This window comes from Odontesthes bonariensis, chromosome 11, assembly GCF_027942865.1.
Source record: "Odontesthes bonariensis isolate fOdoBon6 chromosome 11, fOdoBon6.hap1, whole genome shotgun sequence".
Classification (NCBI taxonomy): Eukaryota; Metazoa; Chordata; class Actinopteri; order Atheriniformes; family Atherinopsidae; genus Odontesthes; species Odontesthes bonariensis.
In genome coordinates, this window is record NC_134516.1 from 23,637,747 (window position 1) to 23,660,782 (window position 23,036).

The 23,036-nt window shown below is 40.3% G+C and overlaps 3 protein-coding genes across 7 annotated transcripts; all 3 read right to left on the reverse strand.

Moving 5' to 3' along the window:
* Positions 1 to 5,036: 5,036 nt before the first annotated feature.
* On the reverse strand, positions 5,037 to 11,883 carry LOC142391854 (ETS translocation variant 5-like). 5 transcript variants are annotated; one of them, XM_075478026.1, is made up of 13 exons: positions 11,784 to 11,883; positions 10,957 to 11,022; positions 10,748 to 10,832; positions 10,146 to 10,193; positions 9,951 to 10,001; positions 8,965 to 9,073; positions 8,622 to 8,873; positions 8,251 to 8,528; positions 7,397 to 7,462; positions 7,242 to 7,310; positions 6,990 to 7,144; positions 6,777 to 6,884; positions 5,037 to 6,550 (listed from the first exon to the last, which is right to left on the reverse strand). In XM_075478026.1, exons 2-13 carry the CDS (start codon positions 11,002 to 11,004, stop codon positions 6,317 to 6,319), a joined length of 1,503 nt encoding a protein of 500 aa, XP_075334141.1. In that variant the 5' UTR covers positions 11,005 to 11,022; positions 11,784 to 11,883; the 3' UTR covers positions 5,037 to 6,316. The 5 variants fall into 5 exon arrangements, with proteins under 5 accessions (XP_075334141.1, XP_075334138.1, XP_075334137.1 ...); XM_075478023.1 differs by lacking the exon at positions 11,784 to 11,883 and adding an exon at positions 11,137 to 11,386 and having other exon boundaries at positions 6,990 to 7,141; XM_075478022.1 differs by lacking the exon at positions 11,784 to 11,883 and adding an exon at positions 11,137 to 11,385.
* Positions 11,884 to 17,655: 5,772 nt separating this feature from the next.
* On the reverse strand, positions 17,656 to 19,752 carry LOC142391214 (gamma-crystallin M2-like). The gene is made up of 3 exons (XM_075476990.1): positions 19,735 to 19,752; positions 18,386 to 18,628; positions 17,656 to 17,928 (listed from the first exon to the last, which is right to left on the reverse strand). Exons 1-3 carry the CDS (start codon positions 19,750 to 19,752, stop codon positions 17,656 to 17,658), a joined length of 534 nt encoding a protein of 177 aa, XP_075333105.1.
* Positions 19,753 to 20,510: 758 nt separating this feature from the next.
* On the reverse strand, positions 20,511 to 22,171 carry LOC142391416 (gamma-crystallin S-1-like). The gene is made up of 3 exons (XM_075477188.1): positions 22,163 to 22,171; positions 21,813 to 22,055; positions 20,511 to 20,783 (listed from the first exon to the last, which is right to left on the reverse strand). Exons 1-3 carry the CDS (start codon positions 22,169 to 22,171, stop codon positions 20,511 to 20,513), a joined length of 525 nt encoding a protein of 174 aa, XP_075333303.1.
* Positions 22,172 to 23,036: the final 865 nt, after the last annotated feature.

The following is a 23,036-nucleotide window of genomic DNA, read 5'->3' on the forward strand; positions in this document are numbered from 1 at the left end:
AAAGTTACTGCTGTGAGTTATTGGCTGGAGTGTGAAGTTGGTGGATTGAAACCATTGGTAAACCAAGGAAGTTCAGGAAGTTCTGAGTTACTCTGGAAAAACACGTAAACGCTTATTGTGTAGATGGTTTGTGACGGAAGGACTGAGGCTTTAAACTTGTAATATTCATAATATCTGCTTCAGTCGGTCAGAAGGAGCTTTTACTGTCTCCTAAAAAAGAAAAAAAAGTGCTAATTTGACTCGTCGCCAAAGTTGATTTGATTCTGTCCTATATAAGAGACATTTGATATTTGCCTGGCACAGTTTTTGAGAAGTTGTGCTAATTTATAAGTCCTACTAAGAGAAACTTTAAAAAAAAAAGAGGGACTTTACGGCTGAATTCCCCTTCTTCCCCCCCCCCACCATTTAAAAACCAGTTGTTGGTTTAATAAGTTATATCCTCAATATGATGTAATGGAGCACTTTGTATAGATCTGGATAAAAGATAGAATATTAACCTGTAAAGCACAAGAGAGCAAGCAAGAAAAAAGAAAATAAAAACTGAGGCGGCTTAGTTCCTGCAATGTGAAGCTGGTACAGATTACTTCAAGAATCCATTGGTTTCTTTGCCCTATTTTCCTTTTTTTTGGTTATTTGTTGCACACTGTTGGAAACACCAGCAGCTTTACGCGTCTCATCGTGCCCCATAGCATCAAGATCTCATTGGTTGATTGGACGGGGAGCCATTTAACATTCGAAGATCATACCAACCAATGTTGAGCCGGGGGCTAATTGAGACAATCAGAAGGGATTTCCAGACCAGCGCCCCTCCATCCCTCTCTGTGTGACACCCCAAGTGATGAGAAATATCTTCTTTTTTTTAACTTCTAGAATAGACACACACACAAAAAAAAACTGTCCCAGCTTTATTTTACTTTTCTTTTGTGGCCAAACAAGGCGTTTTGTCACCAATTTTTATTTTATCCCACCGGTAAAAATCTCAAGGTGATCACAAATTAAATCACACAAAAGGGGAGGACTTTCTTTGGTAAAAAATGTAAATTGACACACACACACACACACACATGCCGACATTAAAAAAAGAAGAAAGAAAGAAACATAAGATGCAAAAGAGCAAACATTTATTCCAGTAGAAAAGTAATAGATGAATATTTGCTGGCGATTATTTTTATAAGAAATAAATGTACATAACGTCTCTGAGAGATGCTGTTTGCTGTATACGTGTGCTGAAATCAAAGACCACCCATGTGGGACACTTGGAACAACAGCAAGGTTCAGTATACAAAGTTTCAGTGATGTGCAATACAAAACGGCATGCTGTTTTAAAATGAGGAACTTCATGTACTGTACTATGCAACCGCAAACTGTGTACATCGCTTCATGCTATGGCTTCTCCAACATCCCCCAAGCAGCTTCATCTGGACTTCAGAGGGATTTTTTTTGTGTTGAATCCTCTTTTCTTTTCTTTTTTTTGTCCTTTTCTGTGGAAGATAATATTTTAAGCGGCTAATGCAGTATTGCATGCATGATATACCATTCTAATTTATAAAAAAGGATTGAACGAAGAAGAAAAAAATACACGAATTTGGAGGTGATTGTGTTTCAGGCAAAGCTAACAGTGGCTTAAATCATTTCCTTTTTCCAAATAAAAGTTGTTCTAAAGTTGTATGCCGTCTTTTGCTTTACTGTAAACGATTAAATGACCAACGCAAAAAGTCAAGATTTTGGGAGGATTTGTGGCAGATTGCCTTTAAATTGCTGAGCCGGCTTCACGCCTGACACCTGGTTCTGAAAACGTGATATCAGATCTTATGTTGAGAATCACATTTCTCAAGTTTGACACCTAATGTGCACAAACGGAAAGCTGACAGAAACCCGGTAGCTCAGGAAAATAAGAGGAACTGGTTGACTGGTGTTGGTAGAGAAAAAATAAGAGTTTGTTGTATGTTTCGGAGGCTTAGGTTTTCAGAGACGATGGGTTCGACTCTCATAAGTTGACCTGATCTGCATCCAATGTGAAGTTTAGTTTCATCCTGTTCTCAGAGTTCAAACCTTTTCCAGGCTCCACTCAATTTTTCACAGCCTTCAAATTTTGAAACCAACAAGTCAGAGACTTTGTTTGGCTACAGAAGATGAGACAGAACAGTTCCAACCCAACACCGAGCAGCTGAACAAACCAGAGACAGTTGATGAGCAAAGCTGCTTCACAGGAAACATGTTGGAAGACTAAAATATAGCGTCTGTGTGCATCAGTCTCAGGTAAAAAGTGCCACGAAAGCAGCTTGAACCCGTGGAGGCGTAGCTCAGAGGGTCAATAAACTGCTTTCTTGTCTTAGAGTCATATGTTCAAGTCCTGTAAGGTTAAATGTTTTAGAGGCCAAAGTAAAGAGTGAAAAGCTTTAAGGTGGAAAGTTTCATTCTCTCATTTAAACTGTGACTGAGCAGCTTTTAGTTTGTGAAGATGAGGGATCAAAGCTATAAACTCTGAAATAAATAAATAAAGTCTGCAGTTCAGCATCCGCACAGAAGAATGGAAGCAGCTCAGAAAGGAGGCTGAAGCTGTGATTGGCCGGTTCAGGCAGTTACAGAGCAGCTCAGAGCAGGCTGGGATTTTTGAAGCCAAAATGAAAAGAGAAACTTTAGGATTCAACCTTTCAGTGTGTAGCTGAACAGCTCAGGCTGTTGGGCGAAAGCTTTGAGCCTCTGAGAACGTGGAAACTATGATCACATGACTTTTAAAGTTCAGCAAAGCTGCTCAGAGAGAGAGTAGCTCAGGATGATGGGACGCTGCCTGAGGTTGGAATCATCATGAGTTCAATTCCCTCAAATGTTCTGTGGACTTTCATCCTTTAAGGAATCTAATCATCATTTCTTTCAGGGATAGAGACCAGCAATCAAAGTAAGGTTTGTGTGAAAGTGTTTCAGGGCAAATAGCTCAGACTGATTAAACAGTTTAATGTTCATACTGACGTTTAGAGTGTAGTTACAGCTTATGGCCACCAGGGGGAAGTATAGAGACAAATGCAAAGAGGTTATCTTATAAAGTGAGGACATAAAAAATAAAAGCCTTCCAAATAATTGTAAGTGCTTTTTTATCCTATATTTATGCATATAATAACATACTTTTCTTAAGGAAATACTATTTTTTGTATATAAGACATTCCTAGTTCACACATTTGATGTTGGTTGTTTTGTTTATTACTTGGAGTCTTCATCGTTCTGAGCAGTTACTGTTGGGTCTCTGGGAGAAATCGATATTCTGTATGTGACACTCAGGAATGTGAGAGAAGGATCTGGTTTTGGATCTTAACTGTGTTTAAGTCCGTAAAGTCTGGCACATTGTTAGTTTTCTGTGACTTGTGTTTTCAATAAGCTAAAAGAAGCTATGTTAGCTTATCATATATGTTGTGGTGTAGAAAGGGAATCCTTCCATTGTGTGAAATGGTTTTCCATAGTTGTGTTTCATTCATAAGTAAGTGATGGATTTATGTTCAGGCAGCATTTAATCATCATTTCTATTCACGGTTGGAGAACAATGAAAGTAGGGTTTTGTGCGAGAATGTTAAAGTGATGGGCAGATAGCTCAGACTGATAAAACAGCAGGATGGTGTTTGCAGAGGAACCAGCTGGGGGTGCTGTTTGGTGAATGATTTTAACTTTGGAGGCTCTGAGATATTCTTCCACTCTGCTGTTTTGTCCGTCCAGAATCTTTTATCTCTTCATTTGAGTTGTTGGTTTCAAAATTTGAAGACATACCTGAGTGGAACCTGGCAAAGACTTTGAACTCAGTCCCTCAGACTTCCCAAACTGATCTCTAACTGTTCAGCTCTGTATAGGATTGTTGCTGCAGACAGGGCCGCTGACAGGTTTGGCTGGGCCCGACACCCCCCCCCCCCCCCCCCCCCCCTCTCCGCGTTACACTGGCTGTCATTCAGCTGACCTGGGGTGATTCTCAAATCAATTCAGCCTGATTGGCGTGCGTGCCTGAAACATTTGGACATATTTGCGGACTAATGCGCATATTCCTTTTTTTTTTTTTTGGGTCCCCCCCCCCATTCCTGGGCCCGGGACAAAATACCCGTTTGTCCCCCCCTATCGGCGGGCCTGGCTGCAGACATTACGTTTTAAAGAAACACTTGAGCAGCTAAACGTGGATGAGAGCTGGTCAACCTGGAATTTTATCAGGTTTAGATTTAAAGTTTAGATTCTTTCATGTCGTCGACTGGCACGTGGCGCTTGCAAAATTTCAAGAGTTTTCGAGCACCTTTTGCAAAGAATAATCCTTACAGATACATAAGGGTCCTTGCAGTTTCACTGCTCTGTCCCTAAATATAATGCATCCATGGCCATTACCTAAAACAGAGGTCTTCAACAGGGGGTCCACGGAGGTACTGCAGGGGGTCGCGAAATCTTTGGTTGATTAGACGATTTTTAATATTTCTTTTTTCTTTATTTTCTCACAAATTGTGTGCAAACGTGTGCCATCCACAGATGGTTTGAGGATTCATTGTCCCATCTACATGCATGTTTAAAGTTAAAATCTGTGGATTATTTGAATAGCTCAGTGTTGTATGCAACATGTTTTTTTATAAATGGCAGTGGCACGGCCACCCTGTACCTTGCACGTGTTTAAAATAAAAACATGAATATATTAACCTGTGTATTATTTGAATAGCTTAGTGAGTAGCTATGTTTATACACGGCACTAGGCCCCGTTAAATATAAAACACAATTGTATGCCATATAAATAGTAGGGGGGTCCCTGCTCCAACTCTCCATCAGTTTGGGGGTCCCTGGCATGAAAAACGTTGAAGACCCCTGACCTAAAATGTTTCGAGGACGCGTTCACATCCAAGCTAATCCAGACGAAAGACCAGTCTGACAAACCGGAAGCGGAAGAATCCAAGTTTCCGAAATCGGGCGTGTTCAGGATGGAATAAAGCGATACACAACAAACATCTATGGTAGAGCTACTATGAGAACACAAAAATATATATATATATGTCAAGATATATGGGTTATACGTTTAAAAAAAATTGTTTTAATTATTTTTATTAATAATTATTATTTTAAAAGAAAAGTCTATCCGCACATCAACGAATAGCCCGTGCACATCATTTCTCTACAACCTGCGGGAGGCGGGTTAAAACATTTTGTATGAAGTCATGAAAACGGTTTATCGCAGGAATCTGCAGCGAGGCAAAAGAAAAGAGTAAAATAGTTTATCATATCAGTAAAGATCAACAGAAGGCACACATACAGTATCTGAGGGTAGAAGTCACACCAGCGTCAGTATCTCTTACAACCATGTGCTCACATAGGAAAATATATCGTTACGTTCAAATTCTGTCTGCAGGACTCAGCGTCATATTAGCAAGCAAACACAGCCTTTAGCAAAAATATATCCATATATAATTATACACTCTTTCTACACAGTGAAGCAAACCAACTATACAAATTGCAGAGAACTATCTTAGTATATAATAACTGGTGAGCCATTTGGAAGAAAGTCCATGCTTGTTATTGGCATCTGAGTGGCAGTTTTACAGAATCAAAAAAATAGAAGCCGTACCTTTATCATAAACTGGTATAGGAAAAACATACAAGTATATATACTTATATACCATATAAGGCCAAAAATATTAGCTTTGAAACCAAGACAAAAGTACACAAAAAGACATTTCATTATGGATATTTCAGTATTATAAAGGTGTCCCTTTCAAGGAGTTAAAAGTTTTACCCCAAAAACTACTGACAAGTAAATTAGTTAAAGGAGCGCCATGGCTTTAGAGATGCTTTTTGGTTGCAAAACAGATCCCAGAGTTGACAAATGCTGTAAAGTTACCACAACCGTAATGACCATAATGACCAGGAAAGAAAGCTGAGATTTCACAGGTGACGTTGAAACACTTTGAGAAATAAAGTGGGTCTTTTTGGAGTGTAGAGCCACAATCAGGACAAATATATATATTTAAACGAGAAACTGACATTTTTGTAGCTACAAATCTACAACTTCTTATTCGTTTATTTGAATATTTTGACTTCTTCCTTAAAGTATTTGAACGTTTAGCGTCAAAACCTCTTTGTTTGAAATCCATTAACTGCGTCATAACACATTATTTCTAATTATCTCTTAGAGATTCACTGATATTCAGCCTCTGGTTGAATTGTAGTTTTACAGAAAAAAGAAATAAAAAAATTCTTGGCAAAGGAATCCTCTGTTTTTGTGACAGATAATGCAAGTGCATATATCTCAGCAAACACTCCTCAGTGATTTTAGTCTCCCCATTTCCCTTCAGCTGCCAGGCTGTGGGCTCTAATACGGGTAGCCGTCAGGAAAAGCCAGTCCCTGCATGCATTGCTCAGCTCCTTCAACCAGGAAAGGCCCCTCCTCCTCATAGCTGGGCAGGGGGAGGCCGTCCTCCTCGCTGGGAGGCAGGATGGCGTCCAGGTCAGCCTTCAGATTTGGCCTCTGGTTTTCTGGGAATGCCATGGAGAAAAGCGCATCGGGGCTGCACACAAACTTGTAGACGTACCTTTCCCCAGCCACCTGCAGGAGAACGCAGTCAGAGTTAATGACATCCACTGGATGGTTAAACCTGATTATGTGACCCTTCGTTTGTGCTGAAAATATGAAGTAAATTACTCAAAATATGTGAAAATATTTAGATTTAAACTTCTAACAAGACAACATTTCAGTAGATAGGTATAAAGTTCTTTTCTTTCCATTGCAGAAAAGAAAAAAAAAGGAAAGATTAGAGGAAAACATGACTCGCCTTTACCTTCTGCATGATGCCCTTTTCGTAGTAGTAGCGCAGTGAGCGGCTCAGCTTGTCGTAGTTCATAGCTGGTCGATTCTTCTGGATCCCCCACAGCCGAGCCACCTGGGTACCAAAAAGAGGAAAATATCTCCATAAAACATCTCACCTCCCCCAAAGTGAAATAAATTTTTAAAAAAAAGCCTCCGGAAGCTTCTTAGAAAGTCCCACCTCCTCGGGATCGATCAGCTTAAACTCCATGTTGCGTCCTGTCCACACGATCAGGTGTCCGTTAGCCGGGTTGTCCAGCAGCGTGAGCAAGAACTGCCAGAGCTGCAGGGAGCCGCGGCGCTGGTACGGCAAACCCTCCTGCTTCACTTTACCTGCTTACAGAACCAAACGGGACACACTGAGTTCACCCGGGAACACTCTCATTTGGGTCCATCAGTAAAAAGTGCACACTGGTCAGTGTCAGCATCTTACCTTCCATTCTTTCTGGCACAACACAAGTGTCATCGAAGTACAAGAGAGGCTCTTTGTCAACACCAAATCCTGTTGGGCCGAACGTGTGAAAACGTGAGTTGCGGTCGCTTCGACAAGAGCAGAAATTTGTTTAAGCATCGGACAATTTAACTCACCGTGACTGTTTTTCTGGAACAAAACTGAAGACTTTCCAAACGAGGACGACTGGCAGGTTTGAGCCTCTGGAAGACACAAATAAAGAGAGGGAAGTCATCGACCCCACTACTTCTAGAACAACTCCAAGTACATGCAGTGGCGATTCTGTGGTGGCCCCAAGCAAAAAAATCCTAGGGGGCCCTACCGACCAGTGTTCGTCACCAAAACATCTGACACCAACGAAAAACGGATGAAATAAAACCTCTTTTTATTCCAAACAATGAAAAACATTGTTATTTTTAAAATATACATGTAAAGAATAAATAAATAACTAAAAAAAAAGACTACGTTGTCTACGTTGGCACTTGATATTCGCCTGTTGCTATTTATCTACCGGGTGTAGCTGGCTATCCAATAATAATTGTGTTCATTTAAAGATTCTTTGTGACAAGTAAAGCTGTTCATGATATCGATTGCAAAAGTATGGTTTTTATTTTCCACTAGCCTTGAATTTCCGGCGAACGTTGCCAACAATCGCAAACACTCTGAGGGGATAGTTCTCCGCGAACGTAGCCTACAGTGGAACTAAACGTGAGTTAGACGAAGTCAACAATGCAATTATGGAATTATAGAATGGCATGTTAACTAGACAATCTTTGACTAAATCATTTAAATTGAACTGTTCAAAGAAAACATGTTCCCACGAACGTTCGCCACTGTTTGAGACAGTTTATAAAGTAACTAGACAATCTTTGATTGAATGCACCTCAGCTCTCGGGGGCCCCCTAGTGGCTCGGGGCTCCAACATGCCTTGCCTGTTGACAAGGTGCGCCTCCGAGTACATGCTACGTTAACAAAAATCTAAGACACACACCTGGGTCAAAGCCGAAGTCTCTTGGCTCTTGTTTGATGGTGACGTGGTTGAAGGCGGTCTGGGGTTGGACCAGACCTCGACCAGCAGGCCCCAGCTCTGGATATCGGGGGTCCACCAGCTCCTGTTTGAAAGCCCGAGCGGCGTGGGGAACAAGGGGCTCGGAGAGGTGGCGCTGGTACAGCGGCCGGCCGTCGCAGGTCGAGTGGAGGTACGGTGTTTTGGGGGTTTTATCTGGGGGCAAGAACGGCAAGCAGGGATCCGACAGCTGCCGCTGGAACCTGAAGTTTAGAAGAAAGAAAGATCAGTTTGAGGGTTTTTGCCTGTGATCACGTCGCTGAGCTGAAATCATTTCAGGGATAATCAGAACTCACCTTTGTTCTGCGCTGAAAGAGGCACCGGAGCAGCTGATGGGGGGACGCGGCAGAGCAAACTGCCGGTGTTGGTCGGGCCGTGGGAGGTCATGGTGGGAGGGGCTGGGGGCTGGAGCGTGGCTCGGGGAGCAGTGATTGGTCAGCTGTGCGGGAGACGGCTGCAGCTGCCTCTGTAAGGGCGGAGGTCCAGCAGGGCGGCGATGTGTTGCAGGCGTGGAGGCCGGAGTCGGACCTGGCTTGTTGTCACAGGCACTGAGGAGATAACACGAAGGAGCGGTGAGGAAAAATGCTCGTCCACCGTTAGCATCCTCCTTTCGGCTGGTTCTCAACATTCATTTGGTACCTGTAACTGTAAAGGCACATGGCAGCCTGAGCCGTTCTGCAGGGAGACAGGTCTTTGGACGGCCTGGGCTCCCGCTTCACTTTGGTGACGGGCGGTCCCGGAAACATCACTGCAAAAACACAAAGGTCCAAATTCAACGTCTAGCTGGCGAAACAAGCCGCTCCACGAACCCGTCGTGTTGATTTTTAACGCCGGTGAGCACAAGTTTGCTTTATAACAGCCCACGGGAGAAACCAAAAAGCCTCACATCTGATCTCACATCTCACCTTTCGTGGAATCAGCAGTTAGATTATCATCAGCGAGCGACCAACGTTTCCATCTGTTACACATTCCCTGTCTGAACCTGGAGTTGTTCTGTCCAGGCAGCTGTCATCACGACGCCAATAAACACGCGGAGTACGTGTTTGGCTGCAGCACTAAATGTACCATTTCAATTCCGAGCTTATCTGCGACCCTTCACGGCATTTTTATAACTGCCATTTCCTATCCACGTGACTACTATCACTTATTTGGCAAAGCTCCAGTACCTGCGGGTCTGAGGGTCAGATGATGTAATAGGACCCGGTCTACGTGACACAACAACTACATTTACACCTGTGTGATGGTGGCGAGCGGATTCAGGCAGGTCAGCTGGGTTCATCCACGGGCCACATGAGGCAACAACAGGGCCCGTGCAGCAAAAGACCTCCAATTTGTCCTGTGGTGGACAAAGACACCCGAGGCTGGCTTGTTTTTTTTTTTTTTGCCGTTACTTTGTTGTGTTTTCAGTATGGGAGTCAATACAAAATGACAGCACCAGTGTGGCTCATTCAAATGTTTCTAATAGCTTATAAGCTACACTAGAACTAAAACTACACTCAGGATAAATCCCCCGTCTCAAAAATACTGTCACCAGGACGCGTGATTAATTTCCAACTCTGCGGAACATTTTCTCCTCGTTGCTCGACAGAGTCTATAAAAAGAAAAGAGATGGAGCGGCTACTCACAGTTATTGGACTGAAAATCTGGGACAAACTGCTCGTCATCGGGAGCCTGAGCTGTCAGGAGGGAGAAAGAGAAGGATGTCAAGACTCGTCTCGTCGAATATTCAGCGCAAGACATCATGCATTATGCATGGGCATTATGGCCGACTAGGTTAATGTTAGCTTCTTTCGTGTTGATGCGATGCCGGCGGATCTCACCTTCGGCGATCCATATTTCTTGGAGCTGGCTCAGATCTTGAAAAAGCTCTGCAAAACAGTCGTGAAATTAAGTACAGCCCGACCACTATGTAAATCAGGGGCAAGTCGGCTCACTGCATTTGCACAATCTGCCTTTTCTTTTAGAGCAACTAAGCAATGGAATACCCTTCCCACTCACATAAAAAACATTTCAAATTTCTATACCTTTTCAATGGCTTTTATGTAATCAGTCTTGTCACCACTAATAGATTTGCACATGACTGTTTTGACATTATGCTGAGCATTTGCATATGATAATCTTTTTATGTTGTGTGTGTGTGTGTGTGTGTGTGTGTGTGTGTGTGTGTGTGTGGTCTTTGCCTGAGTGACTGCTTCTATTTTATTGTGTTTTATGTTTTTATGTTTCTAACCTGCCCAGGGATTGCAGATGGAAATTAGCTTCTAAGCTACAATCTGGTGCAGGTCATCTCTTTACTTTGTCATTAATGTACTTTGCACATGGTCCCTGACTAAATAAACTAAATAAAAAAAAAATCTATATTTCATTTGTTGTTATTATTTGTCCTGCAGCACACAGACATTATAACACTGAGCTTATTTACCTTCTGTGTCCTGAGCCAGCTCTGTGTCCAGAAACTTCCGCCGTCTGTCACTGAGACATCTCTCCGCCTCTTCTGTGTGACTTTTCTGCAACAACAGGCAAGAAGACGCCTCAACACAACATCATTCATTTCGCAAATCCTTTCTTGGCCTGCTTGCAGGGTCATTAATGAACACATTAATCATATTAGTCAGGTGTTTTTAAACTCACGCTCTCAGGCACCAGAAAGGGGACCTGCTGGTCATAAAAGCCATCCATGCTACAGCTCTCTTCGCCCTGGAGAGAAACAGATTATCATTCAAAAAAATATCGGCTCAATCAGCTAAAAGCCTTGGCCTTCCATTTTCCACCCAGACCACCCCCTGCATCCAAAGAATGTGTATTTCTAACCTTCATGGACCTACGTAGGCTTTAGAGTAAACACCTCTGCCCCGGCCTCTTTGCTTTGAAGAATACAGCGTGATTAACTAACAAAAAGTTGGCTTTTAAGTCTGGTTCATTGGCTGTAACAACACAGATCACTCTTACTGACTCTAGAAATGGCGTCTCGCTGTTGGCTCATGTTGAATAGAAGCGGAACATTAAATCAAGAGGTTTTTTTTCCAAGGGAGTTTGGCTCAAGGCGCAAGAAAAGAAAAAGACTCACGGGACCTCCTTGTTTTTGTGAATGAAGTGAAACTTGATCCTCCCAGAAGGAGGAGGAGGAGGAGGAGGTGCGGGGCGGGGGAGGGGGCAGCTCACCATTGACAAATTTGCCACAGAGAACAGAGAAAGATTCACAATGCTTAACGGAGTGTAAAAAGCAGCTGCAGCAGGCGGAAACACCGCCCTGCAGAGATGACAGATGCGGGGAAATGGACGCAGCGTTGCCTTTGATTTTCAGAAAATGGCGTTCGCCTCTAAACCCATATCTGCTCTGAAGGAAAAAAAAAAAAAAAAAAAAAAAAAGCGACGCTGCATGTCGAGTTTTGTTAGTAAACCGACTTTGTGCCGACTGTTGTAAATATCAAAGAAAGCATAATCACACGGGCCCTTACCTGGTATGTGAAGTTTCCTGGCAGGGTGATTTAAAACAAGTCGACGCGGATTTCCTCCCCTACATCCCCTGCAGCTCCTCGAATAAACACAATTTTTTTTGTCAATGAAGAGCTCTCCGATAACTGGATCTAAACCGAGCAGTGTGCTGCACTCCCATTGGCTAACGCGGAATGTCACTCAAAACACGAGCCAATCGTCTTCGAATCTGCTCTGACGTCCGTTCCTTGTGTGTTTTTAATGAATGGCGGCGTTTCATTCATGAATCCACAGCTATCTTAAAGGTCCAGAACCTCTTGTCAGAGTAATAAAACAATATAGATATGCAATAATGAATCTCCTCGTCCTATATTCACACGTTTAACTAACACCTAGTGCTAACATCTTTCATACTGTTAACCACACGTTATCTTAATGTGTACCTGTGAGTATGTCTGGTCATCATGGCATAATGGTGAATACTCTGGCATTAATGATTGACGGATAATAGGAAACTCAAAATGCATTTAATCATTTATACCTTGAGATTCTGATGTAACAAACCAATGATACATTCTGCGTTTCCAGTCTTAATCTCAGATGAGATAAGGCAGTGTTGAAAGACTTCAAAATCATTAATTGGACAACAAAGTATTTGATCAAAAATCCATTTAATGTGTTGTCTCTTTCAATGAATGCGTTGAGATATCTTTTAGGACAAAAATGGTATGAAAATATCTATTTACTTGTATGCTTCAGTATGTACTAAAGATTCTTTCAAGCACTCAACACGTGGTAAAAGCGTTTCTCTTCAATGAGACAGTCATGATATAGGTTTGGGCTTGATACAAACAAAGAAACGTTTTTTCCCCTTAAGTTCACTGAACTGGAAATGATTTGAGGTGACTCGAATAGAAATTATGAATAGTTGTAATTCCTAAAAGTTTTTTGGGTCAATCCAACATCACACACCACTGTTCATGTCAAATGGGTGGCAGAACAATCCCTCCCCTTTAATTCCTCTTTCATCTCTTTTGGCTTCATTACCAGCAGCTACAAAGCAAGCGCTCCATGTGATTATTTGATAAATCTCATGCAGCACCTCCTCGATGAATGATGGCTTGGCACAATGGGCGGCATACAAAAAAACGGCTGTTATCAAGAATTTAATCCAAATATGCACATAAGAAGATTAAAAGTCAGCAGCAGCTCTGATACGGTACCATTCAATGTTCCTTTCTGACTAATGTAATGCCAGAGCGTCATCACTTCCTGTTGTTAATCAAAGAACAGGAATGCCAATCAACCTGTTCTGCAAAGGCCTGAGAAGATTCTACTATAAAAAATTCTTATCAAGTCATTCTTATCGTCTTCACACAGCAAAACAATCACATCTCAGCTAAACCTTTAAAGCAAAACTTGGCAAAGAATCGTGCAAGCTTGGCACATGCAGGCTGAGATTATACACATGCAAAAATAAAAGCATGCTTACTGCAGTTTTGCAGCTGCAGGGTCTTTTTGCCTTGGCAAGCAGTTTAGGAGCAAAAGCAGCAGCGTATCCCAAATTCTCCAAAGTGTAACCAGGACGAATAGTTTCTCTAAAAAGGAGTGGAAAGGGTTAATGTTGGGATTTTAGCTATGAAAGTTGGTTTGCAAAAGATCCTAAAGTTTCAAAAGTGTACGACCCACCACCTTATGGGACGAACTGTCCAGGTGGACTTTTTTTTTTCTCTGCAGAGGTGCACTGATTGTGTTCTTATTAGAAACTGCTTGATCAGCGTCGGGACATGCCAGAACGGATCTGTGTGTGATAATAGTTCCAGCTCAAACTTGAGCTGACCTCAGCAGCTCGGTTACTGATTTGCAACGTCTCCCGTTTACAAGGACTCCGCACGTCTATTTCTGTGTACAATACCACAAATACTGATTCCAACTCTTCCGTTTTGGCAGATCAACAAGCATGATATAATAGAGCACATCCTGTAACAGGATATTATACTCTGCAGTCTTATCAAATGTGTCTGCAGTTTGTGTTGAAAGTGTACATTTCTGCTCCTTATCTCAGGTCTGTTCACTCTATATCTTCTTTTAAAATCTGAGATTAAGAATAGGAAAAATTGAGGAAATATTGATATGATAAACTATCTTCTTATTTGCATTATTCAGTTAGTGTCTTCTAGTTTACAAAACTATAGCTCGAAGATGCTACACACTAAGTAATTACTGTGACTACTGTATCTGCACAATAGATAAACTTGTGGGGACTATGTGTGGTAACAATGACGATTTATGACGCAAAATGATATTATTATCAGTCAAATCTAGATGATATGTCTCCTTAAGTCAAAATATCGATCCACACTAGTAACTTATGACTCCAGTGACCATGAAATTCTTGCAGTTTTTGGATTTGTATGATTGGATTTGAGTCATACAGTATATTCTGTCATTAAAACGTGAAAGTTCATGTTTCTTTTTACCTGTAATACAGCCATTCGACCACTGGAGGGCTCCCAAACCTACACGTTTTTTTTTTGTTTTTATCCTCTTCCTTGAATGACTTCTGTGTTCACTGGAAAACAAAACAAAACAAATAAAAACAACCCTGCCTTTTCCCTGCCTGAAGAATAAATTGGACTTATAGAGGGAGGAGGCTAAAACAGGCAGTAATATGATGATGGCTTTGTTTGACTCAAACAAAAGGCGCAGGATAGAAAACCAAAAGAATTCCCCATCTAGGGAAACTGGTGGACTGACTAACAGATGGAAGGAACTAACTAACTGACAGATATGAAGGTGGAAGACGTCAGTGATCTGGGGTCCGTTTCACGTAGCAGGTTCAACCAACTCTGAGTCTATTCCTGATCTCTGAGTTGATCTACTCTGAGATAGAAAACCCTGAGTTTTCGGTTCCAGAAACGCTGATTTGAGTGAGGTTAATCAACTCTGAGTAAGTTCACCTTGAGTTTAGCGCGTGCACCACAACTTTAAAAAGCCAGCATCAATGGAGCCCCGATTCGACGAGTCACCTTGGCAACGGGGAAGAGGAGGGGCTACGTTTTTCACCAACCTCGAATTGGAAATCTTAATGCGCTCATACGGCGAGTTTCAATACGTTTTTAGAAATAAGTGCAACACCGCTGCAGCAGTAAAAGTGTAAGTTTAAATGTAGTCCTTTGCAATCCCAATAATATTACAGGGAAACTGCTTGAATGGTAGCCCATTCATTTATTTCATTTAGGTGCAATCCCGCAGGGGAGAAGCGCACTCTGCAGCAGTTTAAGATGAAATATAAAAACATTGTTCAAACAGGTGAGACCTCAGCATGGAGATACCTCATTCTGATCATGTTTTACACTGTAAAGTAAATATTAAGTGGCTATTTGACTGTGCAGTTATTTTATCCCCAACATAATGCTGTTTTCACACACATAAACTATGTCTTCTCATCTATACCATCCATCCATCCATTATCTATACACCGCTGAATCCGTCAGGAGGGCAGGGAGGGCAGTGGCTGAGGGAATCCCCGTAGGGAATCCATCCCCAAGACACGAGTGCCTTTATAAAATATAATAGGCCTATATATGTCTTCTTAAGCCTATTCATACAAATATTTATTTGTCTTTTATGTCTTTTTTTTCTTTTGTCCCAACACATTCTGATGGTGCCGCTCAAAAAGATAATTGTCTGTAAATGCAAAAATCTATGCGCGGTCTGATAACCATCTCCGACGAATATTTATTTCTCTGCGCAATAATGCTGCACCTTCATCCACGGGATCATTGTCAAAAGGACATGTTGGTGAAAAAAGTCATCTCCTACTGTGCCTAACGGACTTCTAGAAGTAGAAGAACTCGCTCTGCTGACTGAATGAATAAGGAAATCAAATGGCGTGTGTGGCTGAAAGAGGGCGGAGACAGAAAGAAACTCAAGGTTTCTTGAATAAAACCTGGTCCCGACCAGGTTAGGTTCAGAGAGTCTGTTACTACGGTAACTGACCGTGAGGTTAAGTTACCTCTCTTTGTGAAACAGGCTAGAGTACCTCTTTCTCGGGGTTGAGTTACCTCCCTTTGTGAAACGGAAAACTCAGGGTTTCCCTCATTTCAGGGTTAACCAACTCAGAGTTTTCACTAAACCTGCTACGTGAAACGGACCTCTGGCAAATGACAGAGTTGATTGGAGAGCAGGAACAGGTGTGACTGAGACCACGGAACAAATCAAGACGACATCTAGGGGGAAATGATGAGGAGCAGAAAAACAGAATCTAACACTTTCTAACTCTTTTGACAAGTGGCATGACGTTTTTTAGTTAGTGGGGTTTGAAATATATATATATATATATATATATATATATATATATAGTTATATAGTTATATTTTTGTAAATATATGAATAATAGAGAAATGAATTAGCACATAATAATAATAATAATATGTAAACAAATAAAATGGTTATATTTTGTCCTTTATCCTCTGTTTAATGCCTCAATTTCCACAGTTTTCTATTTCTATTAGAAATTAAAAACTTCTATTTTTTTTTATAGATTTCCACATATTTGTTGGATTATCTTTTATCATCTTTCTTGGTTACTTTGTATATATGTGTATATACTATATAAATACATTTATATACATTTCTTTCAGTTTTTTCTTTTTATGGCGCATCATTCCATAAACTTCAGTATTATATATTATTTAGTATTTAGTGTTTTGCCACAGATGAATGATTTAAATACAAAATATGATGTATTTTTTTAGAATATGAATTTGTTATTCATTAAAAATATCTTATGACATAGTTGAAAATGGCACCTACAGTAGTGCAATACGGCATTAAAATGATGTAACATGTAATGCAAAAAAATGCGATAACTTTTGGTAGTTTTTTTTTTTAAAGTTTACTTCTTTTAGTTACATCTTAGTACTTTTTTTTTTTTTTTTTTACCGTTGCCGTCATTTTCTGATACTGATGTCTTTATACTGGAACCCAGACTGACAATTGAATTTTTATATCCTCAACTATAATATTAAAGTAAAATAACAGTCTGACTTTTTAAAATTGTAAATGTTTACAAAGTTTTGACATATTCTTGGTACAAACTCACTTTCCCAGAGGCCTATAGTAGGAAAATAAACACCAGCCAGATTATTTACAACTGACGAACCTGAAGTTGTTACTGTTAATGGCTTAATTTATCTATAAAGTGTGATTTATCAACTGAATAATAGCCAATAATTACAACCATATTACCACACCCGTATATCTAATGAATCCAGAATTTAGAAGTCACTTTCAGGACAGCCCAGATGGATTTTGTTGCAGACTCTCCTATCATACCTGTGGTCATTTTATGTAGCTGTTGGCTTCGGATATCTGCAGACTGCCACAGTTGTCTTACACAGTGGTGGTTTTGTTGTTGTTATGTCTGTGCACTGGCTTGGTTGGTGCTGAAGCACGCTGCTGTATTTTTTCCACTGTCTTTGGCACAGGCTGCCATCTAACAACAATAGCTGCTGGCATTCCATGGGTCCTTGTTGGCGAATACCCCTGAATCATCAGTGGTCTTTTTGTTTCTAGGCTTTACTATGAGCTATCAGATGATAGCATCTACTGCTAAGCCAATGGCCAACATGATAAATCACAGGGAATTACAGGCACACATTTCTCCCTTGGGAAAATAAACTACACCTTGTCTTGTTAAGTTCAAACAGTACACGTGATCCTTTCCCTTTTTGGAAAGTTATGTAATCAAATAAAAAAGAGAGCCTTTCAGCTGCAGTTTGCCTACACTTTTATGTTTATTTGCAGACAGACACTTCTGTTAGAAAGAGTGAGAAGAGGAAGATGAGAACACTAAAAGTTATGTAGTTTAAGGAGTCATCTTAGTTGTATTTAAGAGTCCATAACACGACGAATGGAGCCCACAGACGGCTGGAGAGCTCCCCACTCAGAGTGTCGTCTGTATTCGCCTTTTTCCAGCAGGTACTGGCGCCCTTTGTAGTTTGGACTCTCATAAAAGACCCAAATGCCATCATGGGCGTGAGCCGAGTGGATGTCACGGTAGCGCCAGCGGTCCTGCAGGTTGGGCAGGTCTTCGTTTAACTCGATCATCTGGCCACTGAAGTCTGGACGTTCATAGATGCGGATCCTGTACCTGCTGGATGGCTTGAACATTGAGCAATCAAGATACCTATTAAAAAGGGAGCTTCAGAGGTGCTGATTTATTTTTATTTTTTACTGTTAGTGTTTCCACCACTTAGCTAATCTAACATAATCATCCCTTTGATTCACCATCAAATTTAACAATTGGGATTAATAAAGTATCTATCTATCTATCTATCTATCTATCTATCTATCTATCTATCTATCTATCTATCTATCTATCTATCTATCTATCTATCTATCTATCTATGAACCCAAAGAAACTCAGTAACTTGGAAATGAAGAGTTAGGAATGAAATTACCAGCAAAAGGTTGCAAAATGTTCGCGTTTTTAGCTATTTCATTGACTCATCTGTGATGTAATTTGCCCCAGTTTTACACGACAGAAAACATCTCATTATATAATCTTGAGTGGAATTTGAATCCTGCCTTTTCTCAGCCTTTATTCTCCAGGACTTACATAACTGACAAGGCGACAGGAGCGGATGGTGTCACTGAAGCCATTCCAGCTCTGGTAGGTGGGGTACTCCCCTCTCACGAGGACATACTGGTAGCCCATATGTTGGGGTCTCTCATAGATGACCCAGGTCCCACCCTCCACGTGGATGGAGTTACAGCGGCTGAAGTGAGAGCTGAGCTCAGGAGAGTCGCTGCTGCATTCATAGTAACGACCCTGGAAGTTTTTGTCCTCATAAAAGATGATCTACAGGCAAGAATTTGGATTCAATTTTTTAAATAATTAATGCTGGAACTCTTTTCCCCACTATGATTACCTCTCCTAGTAATTCCCTGTTAGGAGTGAAGCTGCATTTACTAATTCAGTTTCCCTATCTCCCTACTCTCTATTTTCTTTTTAATGCTAATGTACACTGTATGTTTTTATTCCCTGTGTTGTTTTTTATTGTTGTTTTGTTTTATTTGCTTTTACTTCTGTACAGCACTTTGGTCAATTGTGGTTGTTTTAAATGTGCTTTATAAATAAATTTGACTTGACTTATTATAAATTGTAATAGTTTGGGTTATAATTTTACTGGTCATGTGGATTTATCTCACTTTGTATTTTTAGCCCCAAACTGAAGCTGATTCAATCTACAGCTTGTGCTAATACTGCCGGATATTTTTATTCAACAGTTTTAGGACACTAAAGCAAAAACAAAACAGTGAAAATCTGACTTTTATTCATCAGAAGGACAGAAACACAAGTGTTGCAACGTTTTTACAACAGTTAAAGGTGGCTAAAAATGCTTGTAGACTCTTTTTTAGGGTTTTTGCATCAATTTTTTAATAAAAATTCAATAAAAAATCAAATGACACTACAAAGAAAGGCCAACCAAGCATTTTTCCTTTAAGTGGTTTATAATCAGTGGTGGTGGTGGTATGTGTGCGATAACCATGGCCGTAACAAACAGAGTAGAAGGTTTAGACAGATTCAACTAGAAACAAAAGTTTGAAAAGGAAGTTCCATCAACTGTATGTGAAATGAAAATGAAAAAAAGCTCTGTAGGATTATAAAAAAAACAAAAAAAGCCCAGAGATATCTGATGAGTCAAATGAGATGAGTGTTCACTAAACCAGACCTTATTTTGAAAACAAATAGTTTACGTATTTAACTGAATAACTTTGGCCAGAAAGAACCAGGACCTGCATTTGAAGTAATGCTGGAATTCTATACACAGTAATTCTTTTTTACTAACTCATTGTAAACACATTTTACAGAAAGTAAATGGAAGTCTTGAAGGATATTTACCAAGAAACAATCCCTTACTTGGTCTTATATGCATTACAGCACAATCACAGTACAGTACTCACCTTCCCTGCTTGCTCCATAGTCACCTCGTCTTCCTCCTCTGCCAATCAAATTAAAGCTCCCTCATTCACACTCTATCACTGGGGAACACTTTTGTATAAAGGCAGATGAAATGCATTAGCAGCATAATTATTGTCATTCAAATGAGCTCTCCATTAACATGTCAGCCGATTCCGCAGTTGGCCCACGTGTGGACCAGCTCTGGCAGACTGGATCTGGGCCAGTAAAGGTCCGTAATGGGCCAGTAAAGGTGTGTGGGCCAGAACTGGGCCACACCAACGTTGCTATGTTGTTAGGATTTATTCATTCATTTTGCATTTAATGCTTACGCTTACAGCTCTATTTAGCTGTGCATATGACACCTGAAAGTATTTTATCTGCACTCTTCACTTTTAAATTAATTAATTAATGATTATTTTTAATGTTTTTTTAATTTCTTTTTAATGATTTTATTGCCTTCTTGTGATTTTATGTAGCTGTAAAGCACTTTGAATTACCTTGTGTACGAATTGTGCTCCATAAATAAAATTGCCTCGCTTATTTCAGTTTAATTTGTTCATCATATGGATTGGAAAATTAACACTTTACTTTTTCCCCCCCATACTATTTTAATGGGATTTGGACATTTTTGTGTGAGTGGCAGTGGAAAGAAACCTTTGCATTAAATATTTTGCACTCAATACACCACATATGCAGTGAAAATGATCATACAGTCTAGGAATTTATTTTTAAAGATGCTTATTGAGCATTTTGTATGTTTAGTTTTTAATTGGCATGGCTACAGGTTCTCAACCCGACGGATAGATCCAACACTGGCCTGTATGCCCCCCCACTCCAAGTACCGTTTGTACTCGCCCTTCTCCAGCAGGTACTGGCGCCCCTTGTAGTTGGGGTGCTCGAAGAAGATCCAGGCCCCTTCAAACACTTTGCAAGAGTGGACGTCACGGATCTGCCAGAGCTCGTGGAGGACAGGGATGTTGTCTGCCAGCTCCATGGACTCGCCCTCAAAGTTCGGCTTCTCCCAAATCTTCATCTTCCATGAATTCTCCACCTGAAAAGAAGACAGTGATAGTCAAGTGATATCTGTTAAATGACACAATGTTTCTTATATGTGGATATGGAAATAAATGGACCCGAACAAAGAAATATAATCTCCTTACGTGTCAAAGTAACCACAGCTATAAGCTCTGGAGGAAACTTGTAACATGTGAAGACAATGACTTGATAGTCATCAGTGTTGTATAGTAACGGAGTAAAAATACTTCACTACTGTACTTAAGTATATTTGGGAGTACTTTGTACTTTCCTCGAGTTTAAAATTTTTGGACAACTTTCACTTTTACTTCACTATATTTCCGAACTTAATTGCATACTTTTACTCCAATACATCTTCATTGTTCGGTTTAGTTACTCGTTACAAAAAAAAAGAGAGAGAGAGAGAAAAAACGCTTCAGATAAGCTTCAGTTTTCTCCTATTTTGTTCTTTAAATTTTGTTTATAATGATGGCAATAACAGTAGCAGCCTCTTTTGTTTCATTTTTTTCTTAATGGTGTAATGTACGCCTCATTTTCAGCACTGACCTTACTTGAAGAAGAAAAACTTAAAGGTTCACAAAGTTTGTATTTTCAGTCTAAACCTGGTCTAAATTTTGCCTGCACTTGGTTGTGTGTAGATTTTAAGTGTATTTGACCTTCAAAGTTTACCAAAATATAAAAAATGTCATTCAAACTGCATTTGCCTTGTTTACTTTTTACTTATACTTTTCATTACATTACTTAAGTACATCTATTTTTACAGTAATTCTCATACTTAAGTACAAGACGTTTCAGATACTTTAAGACTTTAACTCAAGTAACATTTCAGTCAGTGACTTGGACTTTTACCAAAGTCATATTTTGGAGGGGTACCTATACTTTTACTTGAGTGTGAGATTAAAGTACTTTATACAACACTGATAGTCACTCAGGAAATCCAAATAAATTTAGAGTTTTTGCAAGTTGGATTTTGAAAGCATTTAGAAATGTAAAGCACACCTAACTGACAGAACTTGGGCTTCAACACTGGTAGCTTTTAACTTACATGCCTAATAATGCGACAGGACCTGATGGTGTCGTTGGTGCTCAGCCAGGACTGATAGTCAGGATACTGTCCTGGGCTCAGAACGTATTGGTGGCCCATGTAATTTGGTCTTTCGTACACTACCCAGAATCCCTCCTCCACCTCGATGGAGTTGCAATGGCTGACGTATGTGTGCAGGTCGCTGGAGTCATTGTTGCACTCGTGGAATCGACCCTGGAAGTTTCTGTCCTCATAGAAGATGATCTGGAATCAAGAGGTTTTGTTAAAGTTTAAGTAGATAAGAATAGTAGATTAAAGCAGATTGAATTTACAAAGGCCCTGGCTATGTGTTTATGTGAAACAAACAGTACCTTCTCCATAGTTATTTTTAACAGGTTTGGTGAGTTAAAAAAAAGAAAAGGTTAAAGCAACCACCTGTTTTTTTTCTCTTTATACAGACCTGGAACAATGAAACGTGGCACGTGATTTCCTTTGTGTGAACTGGATGATTCAATCAGTGATTCAAATATTTATCCAGACTGATCACATTGTTCTGAAGCAGTGACTCCTGTTTGCCTAGACAATGCAAGTGCAAAGTAGGAAACACCCAAAAGCTTCTGGATGCAGCAGAGCGTGCTGACAAAAACAAGGGCACTGCAGGACATTTGGGGCGGAACTGAGTCAGTGACACAGCAGGAAGAGAGGACGCCACCTGAGACAATGTACACGTTATCTTATTATGTTCCACACACTGTTTACATTCAATAAGGTTCCTTTTGGCTTTTGGAATCGGTTATTTAACTGATTATTTACTACTACAGAAAAAGAGCTTTCCAGAAAAGGCGACTGACAAGTCCTTCCTATCTGATACCCCTGTCTGTGGGACTGAAGTTAATATTTATCCAGATCCTTTCTGGGTGAATCAGTATGGAATGAGTTAGAGGTTGGTTACAGATGTGTGCTGTTGTAGATTCACTTGTGCATTTTCAGGTGAACTTTCAAGACTGAATTATCTTTAAAATTCCTCTGTGGAACATTCAAAAAGATTTCTGTTTTTCATTTGTCAACAGCAGAATTGTGTTTTTCTTACATTGAAAAAGCCATTCATATCTACCAGCAGGACGGGTCCCTTTGCACTGCCATGTTTCTACAGTAGCCCTGAATGGACACACCAAACACTGGCCTTAGAGGGTGTGTGTTCAGCTTTGTTTCTCTTTTTTTACCCCCTGCATTCACAGAACTTCA

Bases quoted from the DNA above. Each gene is read 5' to 3' on its own strand.
- LOC142391854 (XM_075478022.1), bottom strand. The intron at 8,874-8,964 runs GTACCAAATGAA...TTATCTCCTCAG, and splicing joins ATGTGCCTTTACAGTTACAG to TGCCTGTGACAACAAGCCAG. The intron at 6,551-6,776 runs GCGAGTCATGTT...GTTCTCCTGCAG, and splicing joins GCATCATGCAGAAGGTAAAG to GTGGCTGGGGAAAGGTACGT.
- LOC142391214 (XM_075476990.1), bottom strand. The intron at 17,929-18,385 runs GTAAGTCCTGGA...TCAATGTTCAAG, and splicing joins CCTGTCGCCTTGTCAGTTAT to CCATCCAGCAGGTACAGGAT.
- LOC142391416 (XM_075477188.1), bottom strand. The intron at 20,784-21,812 runs GTAAGTTAAAAG...TCTTCTTTTCAG, and splicing joins CCTGTCGCATTATTAGGCAT to GTGGAGAATTCATGGAAGAT.